The sequence below is a fragment of the Athene noctua genome, chromosome 1, assembly GCF_965140245.1.
Source record: "Athene noctua chromosome 1, bAthNoc1.hap1.1, whole genome shotgun sequence".
In the NCBI taxonomy this organism is placed as follows: Eukaryota; Metazoa; Chordata; class Aves; order Strigiformes; family Strigidae; genus Athene; species Athene noctua.
In genome coordinates, this window is record NC_134037.1 from 200,223,644 (window position 1) to 200,240,404 (window position 16,761).

General features: G+C 40.4%; 1 protein-coding gene across 1 annotated transcript in view; it reads right to left on the reverse strand.

The window, feature by feature from the left end:
* The window catches only part of COL4A2 (collagen type IV alpha 2 chain), a 146,995-nt gene that overhangs the window by 23,172 nt on the left and 107,062 nt on the right, over positions 1-16,761 (reverse strand). Inside the window, exons 17-29 of the mRNA XM_074910388.1 lie at positions 16,495-16,548; positions 16,161-16,227; positions 14,696-14,797; positions 14,130-14,285; positions 13,014-13,106; positions 12,531-12,697; positions 9,270-9,342; positions 9,083-9,189; positions 7,704-7,905; positions 6,875-6,934; positions 6,034-6,096; positions 2,394-2,501; positions 668-889 (exon numbers count right to left, since the gene is read on the reverse strand). Of these exons, the coding sequence (XP_074766489.1) occupies positions 668-889; positions 2,394-2,501; positions 6,034-6,096; positions 6,875-6,934; positions 7,704-7,905; positions 9,083-9,189; positions 9,270-9,342; positions 12,531-12,697; positions 13,014-13,106; positions 14,130-14,285; positions 14,696-14,797; positions 16,161-16,227; positions 16,495-16,548 (1,474 nt within the window). The remainder of the gene's footprint in view (positions 1-667; positions 890-2,393; positions 2,502-6,033; positions 6,097-6,874; positions 6,935-7,703; positions 7,906-9,082; positions 9,190-9,269; positions 9,343-12,530; positions 12,698-13,013; positions 13,107-14,129; positions 14,286-14,695; positions 14,798-16,160; positions 16,228-16,494; positions 16,549-16,761) is intronic.

The window sequence follows — 16,761 nt, forward strand, 5'->3', positions numbered from 1 at the left end:
GTTCTTCTGTTTTCTATAGGGAGTTTAGCATGTTTTTTAAGCTCTGTGAAATAATGAAATAAAATTAACACCCTTAAGTTATGAATAAGTATATAATATTATCTTTTCCTTGTTCCTGAGTGCCCAAAGACTGACCAGGTAACATGGCTTATTAACATGTACTAAACATTATCTCCTCTTAGCTAAAATGTACAAATAGTGCACTAGTGCAATGTGCTATTCTGCAAAGCCGTGTATTATCCAAACCTCTTCTGGCAATGGAAACAATCTCAGTATTAAGCAGTCTGTAACTGAAAATTAGGATAACTACATTACCACTCCCTTAACTACAGCAGAAAAAATTAACAGTACATCTGAACACAACAAAGACAAGCAAAATCTGGTTCTCTGGTATCCTGTTGTAGCTGATTTAATGCAATGCAATGTGAAGGAGTGCTGGTCATAAGCAGTGGATCTCCAGAAGGTGTTTGGAGAAGCCAGACATATTGGTAACAGTTGAGGTAGATGGGGAAGGCATGGGAGATCATCAGGCACTGGATTTGATGCTGGTCATCAATACTTCCAATGTGTCCTAACACAGTATCTTACTACTCTCACATCTCTATAATTTGGCTACATTTACATCACACTCTTACTCAAACATTTCTTCACTTGAAGTAGCTGTTACCTCTAACGCCCGGTATTCCTTGATCTCCTGGTGTGCCTTTCAACCCTGGGAAGCCGGGGAACCCGACATCCCCTCGGGAACCTGCTGCTGCTCCTAAAACGTCACCAGGAAAGCCCTTCAATCCTGCTGCTCCCGGAGCACCGGGTTTTCCTGTAAGGCCTGGGTGTCCCTGAAGTCCAGGTAGACCGTTCGGGCCCCTGTCTCCCCTGGGCCCAGTAAAACCTGTAAAATAAAACAGCGACTAGGCATCACAGGGTTCACTAAAAATGTTGGGAGTTCAAATCCTAGATACGCCATCATAATGCCTTTTACATTATTGTAATTTCCCCTAGTTCTTAGCAGAAACCTGTAGAATCAAAGTATTACATAAATGTTTTTAAACATGTAGCATTTATAAGAACATTTACCAAACGTGGAAATTGGCAGAACTTACAGATGACCCTTCAGGATACCTAGTGCCTGGGTGATAAAAGATCCACAGCTCCAAGCACAGTGACTTTTGTGCAACTATTTTGACACAGCTATTGCAGAGTTTTATAAACATCTTATTCTGTAAGGGCAAAAACCCAGTTCCTATACACAAAAACCTAGTTTGATATGCGGCAGGGAGTAAAATTTGAAAAAACAAATGAGTGAATGCATATTGGTAAACTGGGAAGTTCCCCACACATCTCAAGGGGCCAACGCCAATTGCTTCATGCTCTTGATGAAGGAGTGCCACTGCCCCTGTACCCCACCCTGTAGGTGAATGACTGGGAAGGCACAAGCCCCCCTGACCACAGATGACAGGGGAAAGGCTTCTTGTGGACTGGGAAACAGGACCTAGACTGGAAGTTAAGCCCAAGCACTGGTGAAAGACAGTATGGAAGACTGCAAAAATTAGTCCGAGTGCTGACCACTCTGTGGCCTGGGAGCCCTAATTTAGCATTTAAAGCCTTCTGCAGAGCTTAGCAGGGGAAACACAGGTTCAGTGGTCCTGCCCCACTCTGCACAGAGCCATGTTTTATGATGCATCCCTTGCCTATTGACCAGAACATGCATCAACTCTTCTTTAGCCTTCTCTTTTGCTACTACAAGTGCTGCAGATGAGCCTAGAGAATACTTTCAGGTTGTGTGCTGCCTTAGGGTGAAGCAGCATGTGGGTACTGGATTTTGGACATCCTGGAAGGTCTGGAGAGATACAGAAGCTCTGGGATTGAACCTGTATCTATTACAGACTAGCATAAAATATGACAAACACTGAACACTTGTAAACACTGTTTGGAAACACAGCTGCCTATGGGTGAGATAAGTAGCTATTACTCTGCCTTTGATATGCCCAGTATAATATATACTAATGCTGGAAAGAGTTAAATAGAAATACTAATATTAGTATTTTCTTCCTTTCTGCATCACTATTCTGAGTATATTACATGTGGAATCTGAAATATTTTGTTATTTAATTTCTTTATTTCTATGTGAACTTCATGAATTTTTACTGTCACATTTATAATTTTGCACTATAAAGAAGATTTGAAAAGGCTGGCATCTATGTCACTTTTCATCATTACATAAGCTGCAGAAAAACCTTTTGGATTGGAAAAGTTACAGTTTTGTATAATAGTTTATCATTTGAATGTGGAAGGGAAGATAAGTGAAAATGTATCTGGAATCAAGTTTTTGTGTTTCAGTGACTGTAGTAAAGAGGCCAAAATTATATAAAGAATGACTAATTATTTCAATATACCTGGAGGACCTGGGAATCCTTCCCGACCTGGATCACCTCGTGTACCATTTAGCCCTGGGTATCCCACTGGACCTGGATCACCTGGGAATCCTCTTGCACCTTTTGCACCTAAATTATATAAAAGAAAGAAAGTAAGTGTGATCTGAACAAACAGAACAGAAATGTGCATATAATGTAAGAAAAGGTAGTGGTAAATATAATCATGATGCGTTTCCAGATGCAAAGAGGAAACTTTTTTTTTTAAATTTAATGAGACTCTACTGTAGCTCTTTAGCAGTATTCAAGATCCCAAGACATGGACCAAAAATCTAGGTTAAGGGCTCTTGCAAACATGGATTAATCTGATTTAAAGACTAATGATATGGACAATACTAGGGTGAAAATAATTAGTCTCACAGACTTAGAGAATTTAAAATTTTTTTAAAATTAAGACTCTTAGATTAAGGTCAAAAGGCAATGTCAAAGAAGAATGCTCAACAGAAATGGGCACAAGTGAGATGCTGTAGGAGGAACAAATTTTTCGTTTCTTTGCTAAACTGATCACAGAACAAGAGTAGACTGGTTTAGATAACCACGAAACAGAAATGTAAGGCTACAGATTAGATCTAATCATCCTAGAAAATGGATACAAATGAACTAGCCTACTTACTATATTTGTAACAGTACAGGTCTATAGTTTTGGTAGTAAAAGAAGGGCTGTGCCCTGAAAAAATGTTCCTCTGGCACTAAACTCATGCTCATACTGCGTTATCTTCTGACAGGTAAAATGAGACCTCGCTTCCTTGTGATGTAGTAGTTGATATTTGGGTAAGGGCAAATATTACTGCTTCTTAACATCTCAAAGCCTGCAAGCATTTTGTAGGATTCTTTTGTTAAGTTTAGTAAATGACATTATTTATTTATTTTCATGCAATAGCTTTATTACATGAATCTCATTAATTCATTGTATTCCAAGATCAAGATTTTTTGGTGAAGTTCTTTGAAAATAATTCCTGTGCAATGCTTTGTTTGCCTACTCTCTCCAGCTCCTCAAATTCTTTAAGCTCCCAGCTCAGGCTTGAAGGTCAACACATGCTTTAACATTTTAAGTGTTGTTGCTTAGCATCACCATGAATTAAAACTAATTTATTTATTACACTGAAAGCAAGTTTCTCTCCACCTCTAACTATGACAAACCAAGGAAAATATCACTTGAATTTTGATACTTTCTTCCACTTTAGTCTTCTGAATTTCCATTATTTAACCACATTTTTTTTTCAGTTTTAGCTGTTGTTTGTGAAAAGGAGAAGGAAACCTTTAAAGAGACCACAAATAAGGTGCACATAAACAGTCAATGCAGTGTGAATAGCATTTTCCCAGTGCCCTACAGGACTATTGTTCTCTCCCTTATATGAACAATAACTTTTCAGAAAGCAATTAAAAGGAAAACCCTAGGCTTTCAGGTCTAAATGGAAAATTCTAATGTGCCTCTTACCCAAACAGCATCTTGATCTTGTTTCCAATCTGTAATATCTGACTGACTTTCATTCTGTTCAGTATTGCACTAATTAAAAAGTCATGTTAGAGAAAGAAGGTGGCAGAAGGAAAATGCAGCCACTGCTTACCACATATTTCAGTAGCTCATTATGCAATGTTAGCTGGTGTTAACATGTGCCAAGCAGTAGTAAGAAAATTTTTTTATTTTAGACCAATGTTTAGTTTGCAAGTGCTCTAGCTGTATGTTTGAAACAGAGAACAATTTAAACATTTTATCAACAGTGATCACGTAGCTCTTAAGACTACTGAATAACCAGGATGTAACTTAGGGTGGGCTGTGTATGTTGCCAGGAATTTCAAAGGGACACAAGGACATCAGAGCGTGAGACTATAAAGATGACTCCTTACTTGATACACTGGGTGCCATCAGCACCTATGACACCGAGAGACTTGATTGTCTACAGCAGAGCTCCATCCTGGCTGAAAAGGTTGTGGGAAATCTCATAGACAAAACCACATCACTCTAAGCAGACAATGAAAATAGTGTAAAGGTATTGCTGCTTTTGTGTCAATCTGAAGAATGTGGGTAGGAACAATGCTCCAGGAAACTAGATTGACACAGCTATGGCAACAAGAAGCTGCGACAAGTTGTAAGATGTGTCCTGTTCCTCCTGGGTTTCCAGATCCAGAACTGCCACACGTTGAAAGGTGGTTACAAACAGAGCTCTGCACTGGGTTCAGCAAGGGGCCTTTTCCAGTTTTTGGAGGGAAGAGACGTAAAACAAATCTTAAAATTACTGAAACTTATAAGCTGACAAAGACCTATCTGTTAAAGAGCTGAACAAGGTATAAAACATAAACCACACAAAATCAGCATCACTTATTACAGCAGTCTTACAGCTAGGAGTTAAATCTGACTGTATTTGCTGAAAGAAAAACCTTCAAGTTCATATAAATGGAAGAATAAATAAATCACCATACTCAGAAAAAAATTACAAAGATGGAAAAGAAAACTTTCAGAAGCACTGACCCTAACAACAAACTAAGTCATTAGGACTAAGGAAAAATAGCTCAGAGATACACATCATTTTTCAATAGAGATAAAATGTTTCCTTTTAAGATCCATTAATCTGTGATAAATCAATCCATGAATCCATGCATGCCATAATAAAACCTGTGCTGGGAAAAAAAAAACCCAACAACCAAACCTTGATCTTAAAATTTATAGTTCAGATCTCTGACCTGGGCTAAAGCACAGGGGGTATAGGAATGGGTGCATCAAGAATTTTACATTTCCCAAACTCTGAAGGACCGAGTTATGGTTTTGTCAGTACCTTTACCAGCTGTTGATGAGAAAGATTTACCCAAAACCAGCTTTATTGCTTAGGCTATGAGTATGTAAGCTTATAGTAACTACCAGTGCCGGCTGGAGGTTCCCTCTTCAAGGTCAATCATTATGACCACCCAGCACACCTTGTCTGTGTTTCCCTCAGTTCCATCTCACACAGTCCTTCAGACCTTGTCCCCATCCTCTTCCTTTTGGAAAGAGATGAGGAACCCTCAGTGCTGGAAGGGCCCAGGATCACCAGATGTTCCCTCTGGGCTAGTGTGGACCAGCTCTGCAAGGAAGGTGAGTATGGCTACAGACAGAACAACTGCATAGCATCAGACAACGAGGTCTATGGCACCCAGCTGCATTAAAGGCTTTAGGCTCACACTTGTTGAAGATGCCCTGAATATCTCACAAGGAGGAATAGTAAGAAGGATCTTCCACAGTCCTCCACTGCAACCTTTTATCACCCTGTTCTCAGAGGACAGGATTTTCCTTGTGAGATGTCCAGTCAGCTCTGAGAGACCTTGGTATACTCTACCAATAAACTTGTAGACTCTCTCTGTATATTCTCACTTGCACGTGGAGAATAACAAATGGACTGTCCTCTCTGTCTTCTGTTTCATGGCTGACTCTCATCAGCAAAGACAGAATTAGCTGAGAAGTGGTGCAGCCACCTAGGCTATATGCTGCTTAGATCTCTCTGCCAGCTTCAAGTTAGCACTGTACTCCACTGTTATTTCTAAAACTTGCTGCCTGCTAAGGCATCAATCTGGCAAGATCTCCTTCAAAACACAGTGGATGTGGGAAACAAAGGTGAAGGCAAAGTGTTACCTGTGGCTCCTGGCAGCCCTGGCCTGCCTTGCGATCCCTTTGGTGGCCTCACACAGTCCGCACCTGCAAACAAAGAGGGTTAGTCGCACCCTACGTGCTCATATGCTGCCTCTCATCAGCTCTGTGCCTGCAGTTGAGACACCATCATTAAAGCAGGTGAATGAAATTAACAGGCAAACCCCTAATTTATAAAAAGTTTTATTCTTCATTAAAAAATTTGTCATGGGTGGCATTTCAAGGAGACCACTCAAGCTGAGCTCTACCCCAAGAGCTGCTCTTCTGTCTGTTTTACAGGGGCTATAGTGGCTGCTGCAGCTAGATTGGCATGGGAAGGGTAGTCCAACCTCATGGATGACTGCATTTTTCAGAATAAAAGAGACACTTTGTTTCCCTATGGGAAATTTACCCCCCTGAAGCAATTAAGTGAATTTTTGGTACAAATGAAGAGTTTTTTTTCTTTATATGTCAAATTGCACTGAAAATCTTCACTCAAAGTTCTTCTTTAAAAAAAGTTGTTTACAGTTTCTTGGGTGCCTGCTTTCTGGGACTGTTGTTACAGATTGAACAGTAACTGTTATTCTGTCACAATAAACACTCACGAGCAAAGAAATAAAGAATTTTTGAACTGTAGAGCTAAAACTGCAATAATTTTAAATATGTTTAATTTGACTAAATTATTTTAGAGCTACATATACTATATGCATGGTTATTTGTGACCTGAAGTTCAAATGGTTTACAATCAAGAGCATCTAAAGCAATCATCAGAAAGGAAGCATCAAGCCATAAGAGCAGCATAAGACTAAATATTAACATATATTCAAGGCATTTGTATGTACAGTACCTGACCATATTGGCTCAGTTCCATCTCCTCTAGAAAAGTCTTCAGTGACCTGCCCACAGTCTATGAACAAAGAATAGGAAAACAGTTATTTAAAAGAGAAAAATTATAAAATGCTCTCAATTCTAACCAAAATGTCTATTACAACACCAGATAATGTACTCTCTTATGTATTATGCATACATACAACACAAACTATTTGCTATAATATACTGGAACTCTCTATCCGTATATTAATTAGATCCAGGCCTGAAACCTAACACTGTCAGAGTTAGGAGGCTTTGTGTCCCATGCACTGTGTAGGGTTGGCAGGTGCCTGGCTCTGGCCTGAATATTCTACTAGGCATCTCGAAGTCAAAAAATAAAACTCTGAGCCTGAGCTCTTGTGAATGTAGCCCTGGCATTCTTATGCTGGAAGGGATTTGGAAAGCTGCAGAGATACTATGAAGAGCTCTGAAGGATGGATACATGCTTTTCTCTGGTCAATTAAAAGATTATGTGGGATGGGGAAGACCAGAGAAAACCCGCTGTGAGTACTCCAGTGGCAGAACATTGTTTCATTGCCTCCAACTGCTTGAAACCTGGAAGATGTTATTTGCTGGCACTAACACATTCATTCATGCTATTTCAATAATACCTGACATGAAACTACTGGAACTTCTGATGTATTTCCTCCTTTAAGATTTCTGGACAACTAATACAAGCAATCTCTTTTTACCCACATAGCCCCCCACCAAATGCTACCTTTTCAACAGTGTGCTGTACAGATGCTGCACACAATTCAGTAATGATCTCCCATGGCTTTGATATAAGACAGAGTGATGTCTCTTACCTAATTGGCCAGGCTCTCCTGGCAGACCAGGCAGACCTGGAGGTCCTGGATTTCCATCTTGTCCACGGTCACCTGGAAGACCTGGGTACCCTTTTGGACCAGGAAATCCTTCACCTGGCAGACCTGCTTCTCCTGGAAAGCCCTTTGGTCCTAATTCACCTGGATAACCAGGATCACCGGGGAAACCTCTGATACCATCACCCTGCAGGAAGCGAATGGAGGTGATTACTCCTGGCTTTGCTGAGAAAGAAACAAAAGCCAAACAGCTGAACTACTCTCATGCATGACATCTTACAGGTAGTAATTCCTCAGGTGTTGCAGCTGAGCTCTCGAAATCAACATTGCAAATAAAATATATTTGAAATAATCTGACTTTAATTTAGACCTTATGGCACAAAAGGAACGAGGGGAGCACTCTTCAAGTGAGCATTCCCCTAAAAATGTCAGCCCACGAACGGCACTTGAAAATATGAATCACATCTGTGGAGAGGCTTACTGCCCTTTCCCCAAAACCCACTTGCAGTTTTTCAGAAACCAAGTGCATCACTAGAGATGTTCTGATGTGGCATTTACTTCTGAGACCTGAAGAAAAGCCGTCTGAAAAACTGCACCCAAATGGGCAGATTTTTAATTTGTCTGCTCCTCTAAAGGTATTTCTACATTATTGAACCAATATTTTACGAACATCACTAGAAAATGTTTCCATCCTCAGAAGTAATATAGAGTACCACCTTTACTGATAGTAAAAAGCACTGTGGTCCAGACTGGATGATATGGCTCTGACTCATCTTCAAATATGATGTAAGAGCATCTTAGTGGTCCAAAATATCATTTATGATGGGTGAGACGAATTCCTCTTTCAAGGTATTTAACTTTTTCTTTTGCCTACAGAATGAGCTTAGAAAACAAACTAAATCTGTATGTCTAACCTGTAGATGGCTATAGTTAGTTAGGTGAGGTGCTATCAAACATATATGTGATGACAGAACCTACATTTTGAGAATGTAAAACTGTAGTAAATTTTGCTTTGAGCCCTAACAAAGCTGCTGAAATTCAGTCACACAGAATCTCTATTAGACAAATGCTATAAGTCACTAATAAATCACTAATTATCACAAACTAACTAGTAACTAGTTAGGTGGCCTAAATGGGTTATACACTATTACTTACTTGTTTAAATAAAGTGGAAATAAAAGTGAAAGGTTGTTCTAAAAACCCTGAGAGTAAAGGATGCTTAATATATCAGTAACCAGTAAAGCCAGTCTAGTTGTGCATCTTTAGCTTTGATAGAAGGATTGCCTGGTGATGTAACTCCTCCAAATTAAATACATTAGCAATTTAGTATTGGTGGATATGATTTAGCTTTATTTGCTACTTACTGGAAGGCCAGGCTGTCCTGGTAAACCATCTAACCCATCTCTGCCTGGGAAGCCATCTTCACCTCTGATACCAGGCAGCCCTGGATCTCCTCGAATTCCTTTGGTGCCTAAAGAAGACCTTTCATTGTGAGACCAATCTCTCATGAAAAGTATCAATAATAGCAAAATACATGATATGAATTTTTACCTTTAGTAGTTATGTGTAAAGAATCTCCCTTTTCTCCTTTTGGTCCAGGAAATCCATCTTGACCCGAAAATCCCTGGTGTTACATATATGGAAAAAACAAAAAAAAGAAGCAGAACCACTTAAGTTGATATCAAGATCTGCATTTCCACTATGCTGCTTAAAAAAAACCCCAACCCTCCTTAAATTTTACTACTTTCCCGTTACTTTCTGTCAGTGATTTCCTCTTCAGTAATCCCATTTTTGTGCCTGAATCTTTATAAATATGCTCCAGCTAGGACCAAGGTCTATGTGGCATGGTAGGGGAGCTTCTGCATGAAGGTGGCATTGGGAGAGTTGTGGCCTTCCAGAAGCTAGCTAGAGTCCTGCAGGCAACTGCAGCTGCAGAACTGCATTGGAGAAAACAAATTCCCCAATGCTAGCTACTAAATGCTGTAAGTAACTCTTCAGCACCATGGAAACAAAACTCAGTGTTATATCAACCTGTAATTCCTCCTGCCCGTCACTACAAAAGAGGACAGCCTCATAGCTGGCAGTGGATTGTGATTCACAACACCTTTGTGAGGCTGAAAAGTAGCACCGTCTTCCTTTACCAGAGACAAGAACTTGGGCACAGAGTGATTAAGTGACCTGCCACAAACGACAGACCTGTGGGAAAGGATTTGGTTAGAAGGGAGAGCTGGAGTTCCCTGGTCCAACCCCGCACTTGGAGCTAGAGCAGGCTGCTCAGGGCCTTGCCTAGCCAAACTTTGAAAACATCCAAGAAGGGAGATTTCCTCTCTTGCAAAGGCAAACTGTGGTGAAGCTAAAGACCAGTCTCTGGCATTCTTGGTCCCTTGGCATAATGCAGAATCCTCCTCCTGAACAGTCCATCTCAAAGTGTTACTGCTAGCTTCTGGCCAAGAACCTTTCAAGCACAGGCCCAAACCCATGGTAGGTGTCAAGGCCAGACGTTACAAACTCATTTACCATTGACTATTTTATGCCAGTTAGCTTTAGTTCTGAATTACTACATTCATGCTCACTAAAATATAAGGCACATGTTCAGTTTTGCCTAGCCTCCTCTTCTGGAATTCCAGGGCAGACATTGAACAAAAGGGATGTAGCTGATGCATTTAGTTTTTGATTCAAATACTCCTGTGTCATACATTATTTAGAAGGGTGTCTTTTGCATTACCACCTTTTATTGACATTCTCCAAGATTTTCTTGGGTGAAAAGCATGTGTGGAAACTATCTCAGCTGCAGGTCATCTCAAAAATACAGGTTCACACTTCTCTAAGTCTAAGGAGGAGATCAGATTTGACTATAAGGATCCTGCTTTACCTGGGCTATATTTGCAAACTCCATTTTTAATAGTCACTGAAGCCACATCTATACAAAACAGTAAAGATGTTTCTTTTGGACATTGCTTTTTGCAGGCCAAAAGAAATCCCAGGAACTTGTGTCCAACAAAGGGTAACGAAGCTGGTGCAGGGTCTGGAGCACATGTTGTATGAGGAGCGGCTGAGGGAACTGAGGTTGTTTAGTCTGGAGAAGAGGAGGCTGAGGGGAGGTTGCAGAGAGCTAGGGATGAGCTTCTTTAACCAAGTAATAAGTGATAGGACAAGAGGTAATGGCCTCAAGTTGCACCAGGGAAGGTCTAGACTAGATGACAGGAAGCATTTCTTTACAGAATGGGTTGTTAGGCGTTGGAATGGGCTGCCCAGGGAGGTGGTGGAGTCCCCATCCCTGGAGGTGTTTAAGAGTCGGGTCGACATAGCCCTTAGGGATATGCTGTAGTTGGGAACTGTCAATGTTAGGTTAATGGTTGGACGATCATCTTCAAGGTCCTTTCCAACCTAAATGATTCTGTGAATTATTTCACTGACTATGTAACTGCACAAATGATCAGCAGTAATACTGCATTAATAGTATGATGATCACCTTGCTATTTTTTTGTTTTCAAGGTTTCGGTGTTGTGTATAATGCAATTTATCACACAGGTTTTCAAAATGTTTTACAGCTGTTTGTAATTTCTCTTTATCCACAGAAAAAAAATACCTATTGCTTGGGATAAAATTTTATTTTCATTAAATAGATATGTGATCTAGATTAAACATATCTATTGTCTGTATATGTAAATTGTTGAACATTATTATGGAGTCACTTCTGCCTAAGAATTTGGACCAAGAATATTTAAGCTAAATTGTTTTACTTTGAATTCATTGCAGACCAAAAGCTGAGATAAAGTCAAGGCTTTGCTGCCGAATGATATTTTGCTATGCTATGCTATGTCTGTATATGTCTATACTACTGTCTGTTCTACAGTAACTTAAATTTTGGGATGAAGATACTGAAATTCTTCATTTCAAAAGCAAAAAGCCTTACAGAACTTGCAAAATTTTAACTGAAGTTTCAACACTGAACTTTTTTGAAAATATTTCTATCAATTTTTTCATGACTTCTAGAAAGAACAACTTTTCATAAGAGTATTTTGAATTTTCAGCAAAAAAAAAAAAATCTATTTTTTCTGCTTGTTTGACAGCCACAATCAAGTCAAATTTTATTTTATTTTGATTTTGAAAAATGCCAAATTTAAACTAGTTGTGAGTTTGGTTTTTTGATGTTCAGAAGAGCCTAAAGCACTAATTGAAAACATTATGTTTGTTCTGACATCTTTGCATAAACAAAATAATTTTTGGGTCAGCTTTACAAAAATTTTATTCTAAAATCTTGAGACGTGACTTCCTGAAGTCAGTTCTGACTGTGAGGAACTATGATGTGGTTGGCATACTACACAGTACTGCACCTTTAAGTGTAAATAACAAGCAAGCAATTATAAGGAAAGCCCTTTTCTCAGGGTTATTGCATGGTGGTTTTTAGGCAGACAGTGTATTATAAACAAGAACTCTACATTTCATTACTTTGACATATGCATCTTATTAGCAACAATTTTAAGTTTCTACTGGAATTGTTACTCTTCTAGATGGTCAGATCATACTCAGTACTAGAGCTGCTTGAAAGGGTTCTGCTCGAAGAGTTTTGTTTAAACCAAAAGTGGACTTCAGATTATGTGGAAATCTTTCACTCTTCCCAAAACATCCTATTTTCACCTCCATCCTAGCAACTTTTGGCTTTCAGTATTTTGTAGATAGCAATCTGAATGCTATTCAAGTGGCAGAGAAGGAAAGAAATGGTACATTTCACCATTTTCCATGAAGAATAGCTTGGATTTTTTTCTAGTAGGCATATAAAAATATGCAATAAAGAAACAAGTATCTCACTTTTGCTCCAGGGTAGCCAGGAATACCATGTGGTCCTTGATCACCAGGTTCTCCTTTCCTGCCAGGCTGGCCAGGGGTTCCTGGAAAGCCAGGAGGGCCAGGAGGGCCAGTAGAGCCCCTTCGGATTTCATCACCCAAAAGGCATTTACTGCAATCCCCTTCTTCGCCTAAGGAAAGGATTGAAAAGAAAGAATGCTCTGTCAAAACAAATAGAAGTTTGGGTGCATCAATTTGATATATAGACTTGAGAATACCTGAGTAGTTTCTCAAACATTTGAGAAAAGTACTTTTTTTTTTCCTTACAAGAAACTGACACAATGTTTCCTTGTTATGTTAGCCCCAGATGAAATGCATCAGTCCCCAAGCATGTCATAACAGCATGAACATCCCCGAGCACGTTCAAGAAACTCAGGCTGAATACAATGGAAGCTTTACACAACGCATAACAGCAGGTTATATATTGCATTTGCTGTTATAACCTACCTTTAGGTCCTTTTCGTCCTCTTGGCCCAGGGAAACCTTGCACGCCAGATCTCCCTGGGGTCCCTTCCTGTCCTTTTAATCCAAAGAGAGAACCTAGAAGTTTCATTAAATAAAAATATAAATTAATCTTCCCTAGATTCACTTTTCTTCTCTTTCCTCCCTATTCCTTTGAGCTGCACTGCATCTGCCCTTTTCTGTTTCCCCTACTGTCACTATCTAACCCAGCCTGTTGTTACCTATCTCCTGCCCTTGTCTTCTTTTCCTCTTCTCACAGCTTCCCACACCTGTTCTCAGTAACTTCCTTCTGCTGTGGCAGATGATCCCTGCCATTGTTTGCTCTCTCTCACCCTGAATGCCTTTGCTCCTCTCTCTCAGCACAACCTACTTTGCAGTACCACAGATCACCTGTTCTGGATCACCTCCTGCATATCCTTTTCTCCACTCCTGCTCTTGCACTGCAGTGTGGTGCTTTTTACAGAGGCACAGCACAACCTCAGTCAGAGTGGCCTCTGGAGGCCACCTGGTACAACCCTCTACTCAAAGCTGGGCCAACCTCAAAGTTACAGCAAGTTGCTCAGGGCCTTGCCCAGCTGAGTATTGAATATCTTCAAAGATGGAGAGTCCACAAGCTCTCTGGGCAACCTGTTCCAGTATCTGACCTCCCTCATGGTGAAAAAGGTTTTCCTAATATCTAAGCAGAACTTCCTTTGTTGCAGTTTAGGACCAGTGCTTTTTTGCCCCTGTTGCTGTGCTCCCTAGTGAAGCATCTGGTTCCATTTCTCTATGACCTCCCAAGAGGTAAGGGAAGATAGCAGTAAGATTCCACTTAGCTTTCTCTTCTCCAGGCTAAGGAAAAAATTCAGCGCTTTCACACACTTCTTGACATTCATATCCCTCCCCGGCCTGAAAAGAGACCTTCTTTTCTTTCAAATGTTGGCTGGAATGTCTAAAAATCATGCAAACCTTTCCTTCCTTGATGAACATAGAACACTTCCCCACTGTGTATCCTCCCTGACACCCATTTAATTTCATTCCCTCAATCTACTTTCTCACTTTGCCAACGGCTATCTCTAAAATAAGCAAAGATGTTCTCATCATCTCTCTTCGTGCACTTACCAGGGGATCCAGTGGGACCAGGTGGACCACGGAGTCCTGGTGTGCCGTGCTTACCCGGAAACCCTGGCGGGCCTGCCTGATAAGCAGGAGATCCTAATTCACCTTTTTCACCTTTTGGTCCTATTTCTCCAGGTAAGCCTGGCTTATCCCCATCCGCTGAAACAGAACCAGGGAAGAATTTCAAAACAATTTCTTAACAACACTGCTCAAAGAGCTGTCATGTAGCAGAAGGGAAAGTGCATGCAACTGCATCTAGCATGCAAGGAAAAATGGAGATATTTAGTTAGCATTTAGAGCAAAAATGCTAACTGTGCTTTTCACTTGAGCAAATCAATAGCAGTTACTGAAGCAAGGCTCTGTCATTATCTCTATTTCAGCTGTTTTGCCACAGCCCCATAGAGGCCAAAGGAAAATGCTTCTGTCAGTTTTTGCCCCCGCAATTAGTTATCTACCACTCTGCACTGCATATTCCACAGTTTGCACATGTATTTCCCCTACCCTGACCCTGTATCAGTTAAAACTCCCTATCAAGTTAAATGTTGGAACATGTGTTGCTGGGATATTACCATCAGAGAATCCAGGAAGACCAGGCAGTCCAGGATCTCCCTTCTCTCCTGGGTCTCCCTGTAGTCCAGAAACACCGGGAAAGCCTGGATCACCTCTTGCACCTGAAAGACATCCCCAGTTCCACAAAACATGTTAGTGTGATGCTGTTTGTAACCCATAAATGCTGACTTGTGATACACTGCAGATTGCTCAGTTCTTAAAACGTAAAAATTAGGAACTTTAAGGGCTTCAGAATATTAGAATTTACAATTGTTTCTTAACGGTAGCTTTAGAAATGCAAAAACCTGCTACCTCATGCTGCCTCGGTCTGAATAAAGAAACAAAGATTCCTGTAAAGCCCAAGCATGGCCTATGACAGGCATGGTGTGGAGCCACCAAGCCCAGGAAGAAAGAGAATATCTCTCAGCTCTTATTAATATGCTGCTAGAGCTACATTGCTCCTGGAAAACACAGAAGACCAGCTCCCTGAGAAGAGTCCCTCCTTTTCCTACAAGAAGTTGCCATTATAACAGATGTATGATATGTGAACTGTCTTCTGCTCCCCAGTACCAAAAGCATTTGCCTGGGCCCAGCTATTGCCTGCAGAAAGTCTCATGCTCTTGTTGAAGGTCAATGATACTAGAGGACATATGGTGTGTCCAGTCCCTTATCTGCTTCCTCCTCTCTCTACAGTCACCTGCTCCTAAAAGCCTGGCAGGTTATTTGGGTGATTTGAAGAATGTGTTGGGCCTCCTGCCCCCTTTCTATGGGGGCCAAGAGGCCCAACCAAACTGTTCATTGTTAGACCCTCTGGCTTTCAACAAGACTAGTAAACTCAATGGTAAGAGAACACAGGCTGGAGCAATGGCATGTGATCATCCTTGTTGTTTGCTGGCACCTTCCCTGGAATAGTTTTGGCCTTGGCAACCTGATATCACCTTCTATGTGTTTCTAGTCTGGTCAGCCACAGCCACTATAGCTCTGCAGGACTGGTGACAGTGGGTACTACAAGCCTAGTGAAAAGATCACAAAAGAAATTAATCAATCTAAAAAAGGAAAAAAAAATCCTCTTGTATTACTTTTTTTTTTTTTTTCTAAATATTAGATTATAAGAAAGTTCTCTGCTCTGGTGCCATTACTGCTCTTTACTCAGTCTCTGAAACAGGATGCAGAAGACAAACTCTCCCATTCTTCCTTTTACTGGTCAACAAAGTCACCCGTTTTTTTGCTTGTTTCTTCTCTGTGGACATAAGAATGCATGAATGCCTTTTGTATAGCAATCCATCTTCAGCAGGAGAGACAAAGAAGCCATCTGCCTGCAAAATGTGATTAGGGCACTCTTTCAGAAGGCAATTACACCTTCTGGAACAGTTTAGCAAACCACAGTTTTTTAAGGAGTTGAATTCTCAGAATTTAATGCTTTTGATCTATGTAGAAGGTAGTAAAATGCAGCTAAAATGAGCAATCTAAGCAAAGAAGACATACCTTTCCTTGGGATGTGGGAAGGAAAATAGGAAACTGGTCCTGGAGGACCGATCTCGCCCGGCTCTCCCTGTTAACAGAAGTTGAAGTATCACATCTAAATGCATTATTCTAGAGAATTTATTTTAGAATGGAAAGATAAGCCCACGGAACACAAAGAAACAAACTTGCAAAAGCAGTGACGTAACTTTTAAGAAATCTCAGAGATTTCAAGTTAACAAACCACATAACTGGTTCTACAATGATGACAAACACCATTGTTATTACATGACAGAAAAGAAAAGAAAGCAAAATAACATCTGGTTTATTGCTTCCAGCAAATGAAAGAAAGCAGTACCTTGCTTCCCCTAGGACCATAGCCACCTGGTGGACCATCAAATCCTGGTAAACCCTGTAATACACATGAAAATAGTTGACTTTTCCTTTATCAGAGAGAAGAAAATTACTTGGTCTGTGGCAGCTGGCTTCCTCCAGTATTAGTGTGAAAACTATGCAACAGAGCTGAGCAGTTTGTCTCCCTGGGGTGTAGTAATTAGGGTAACACCATTAAGTTTCCTCATGTATTGATGGTCCATCTCTTGGACCAAGCCTAACTCCTGTCAAA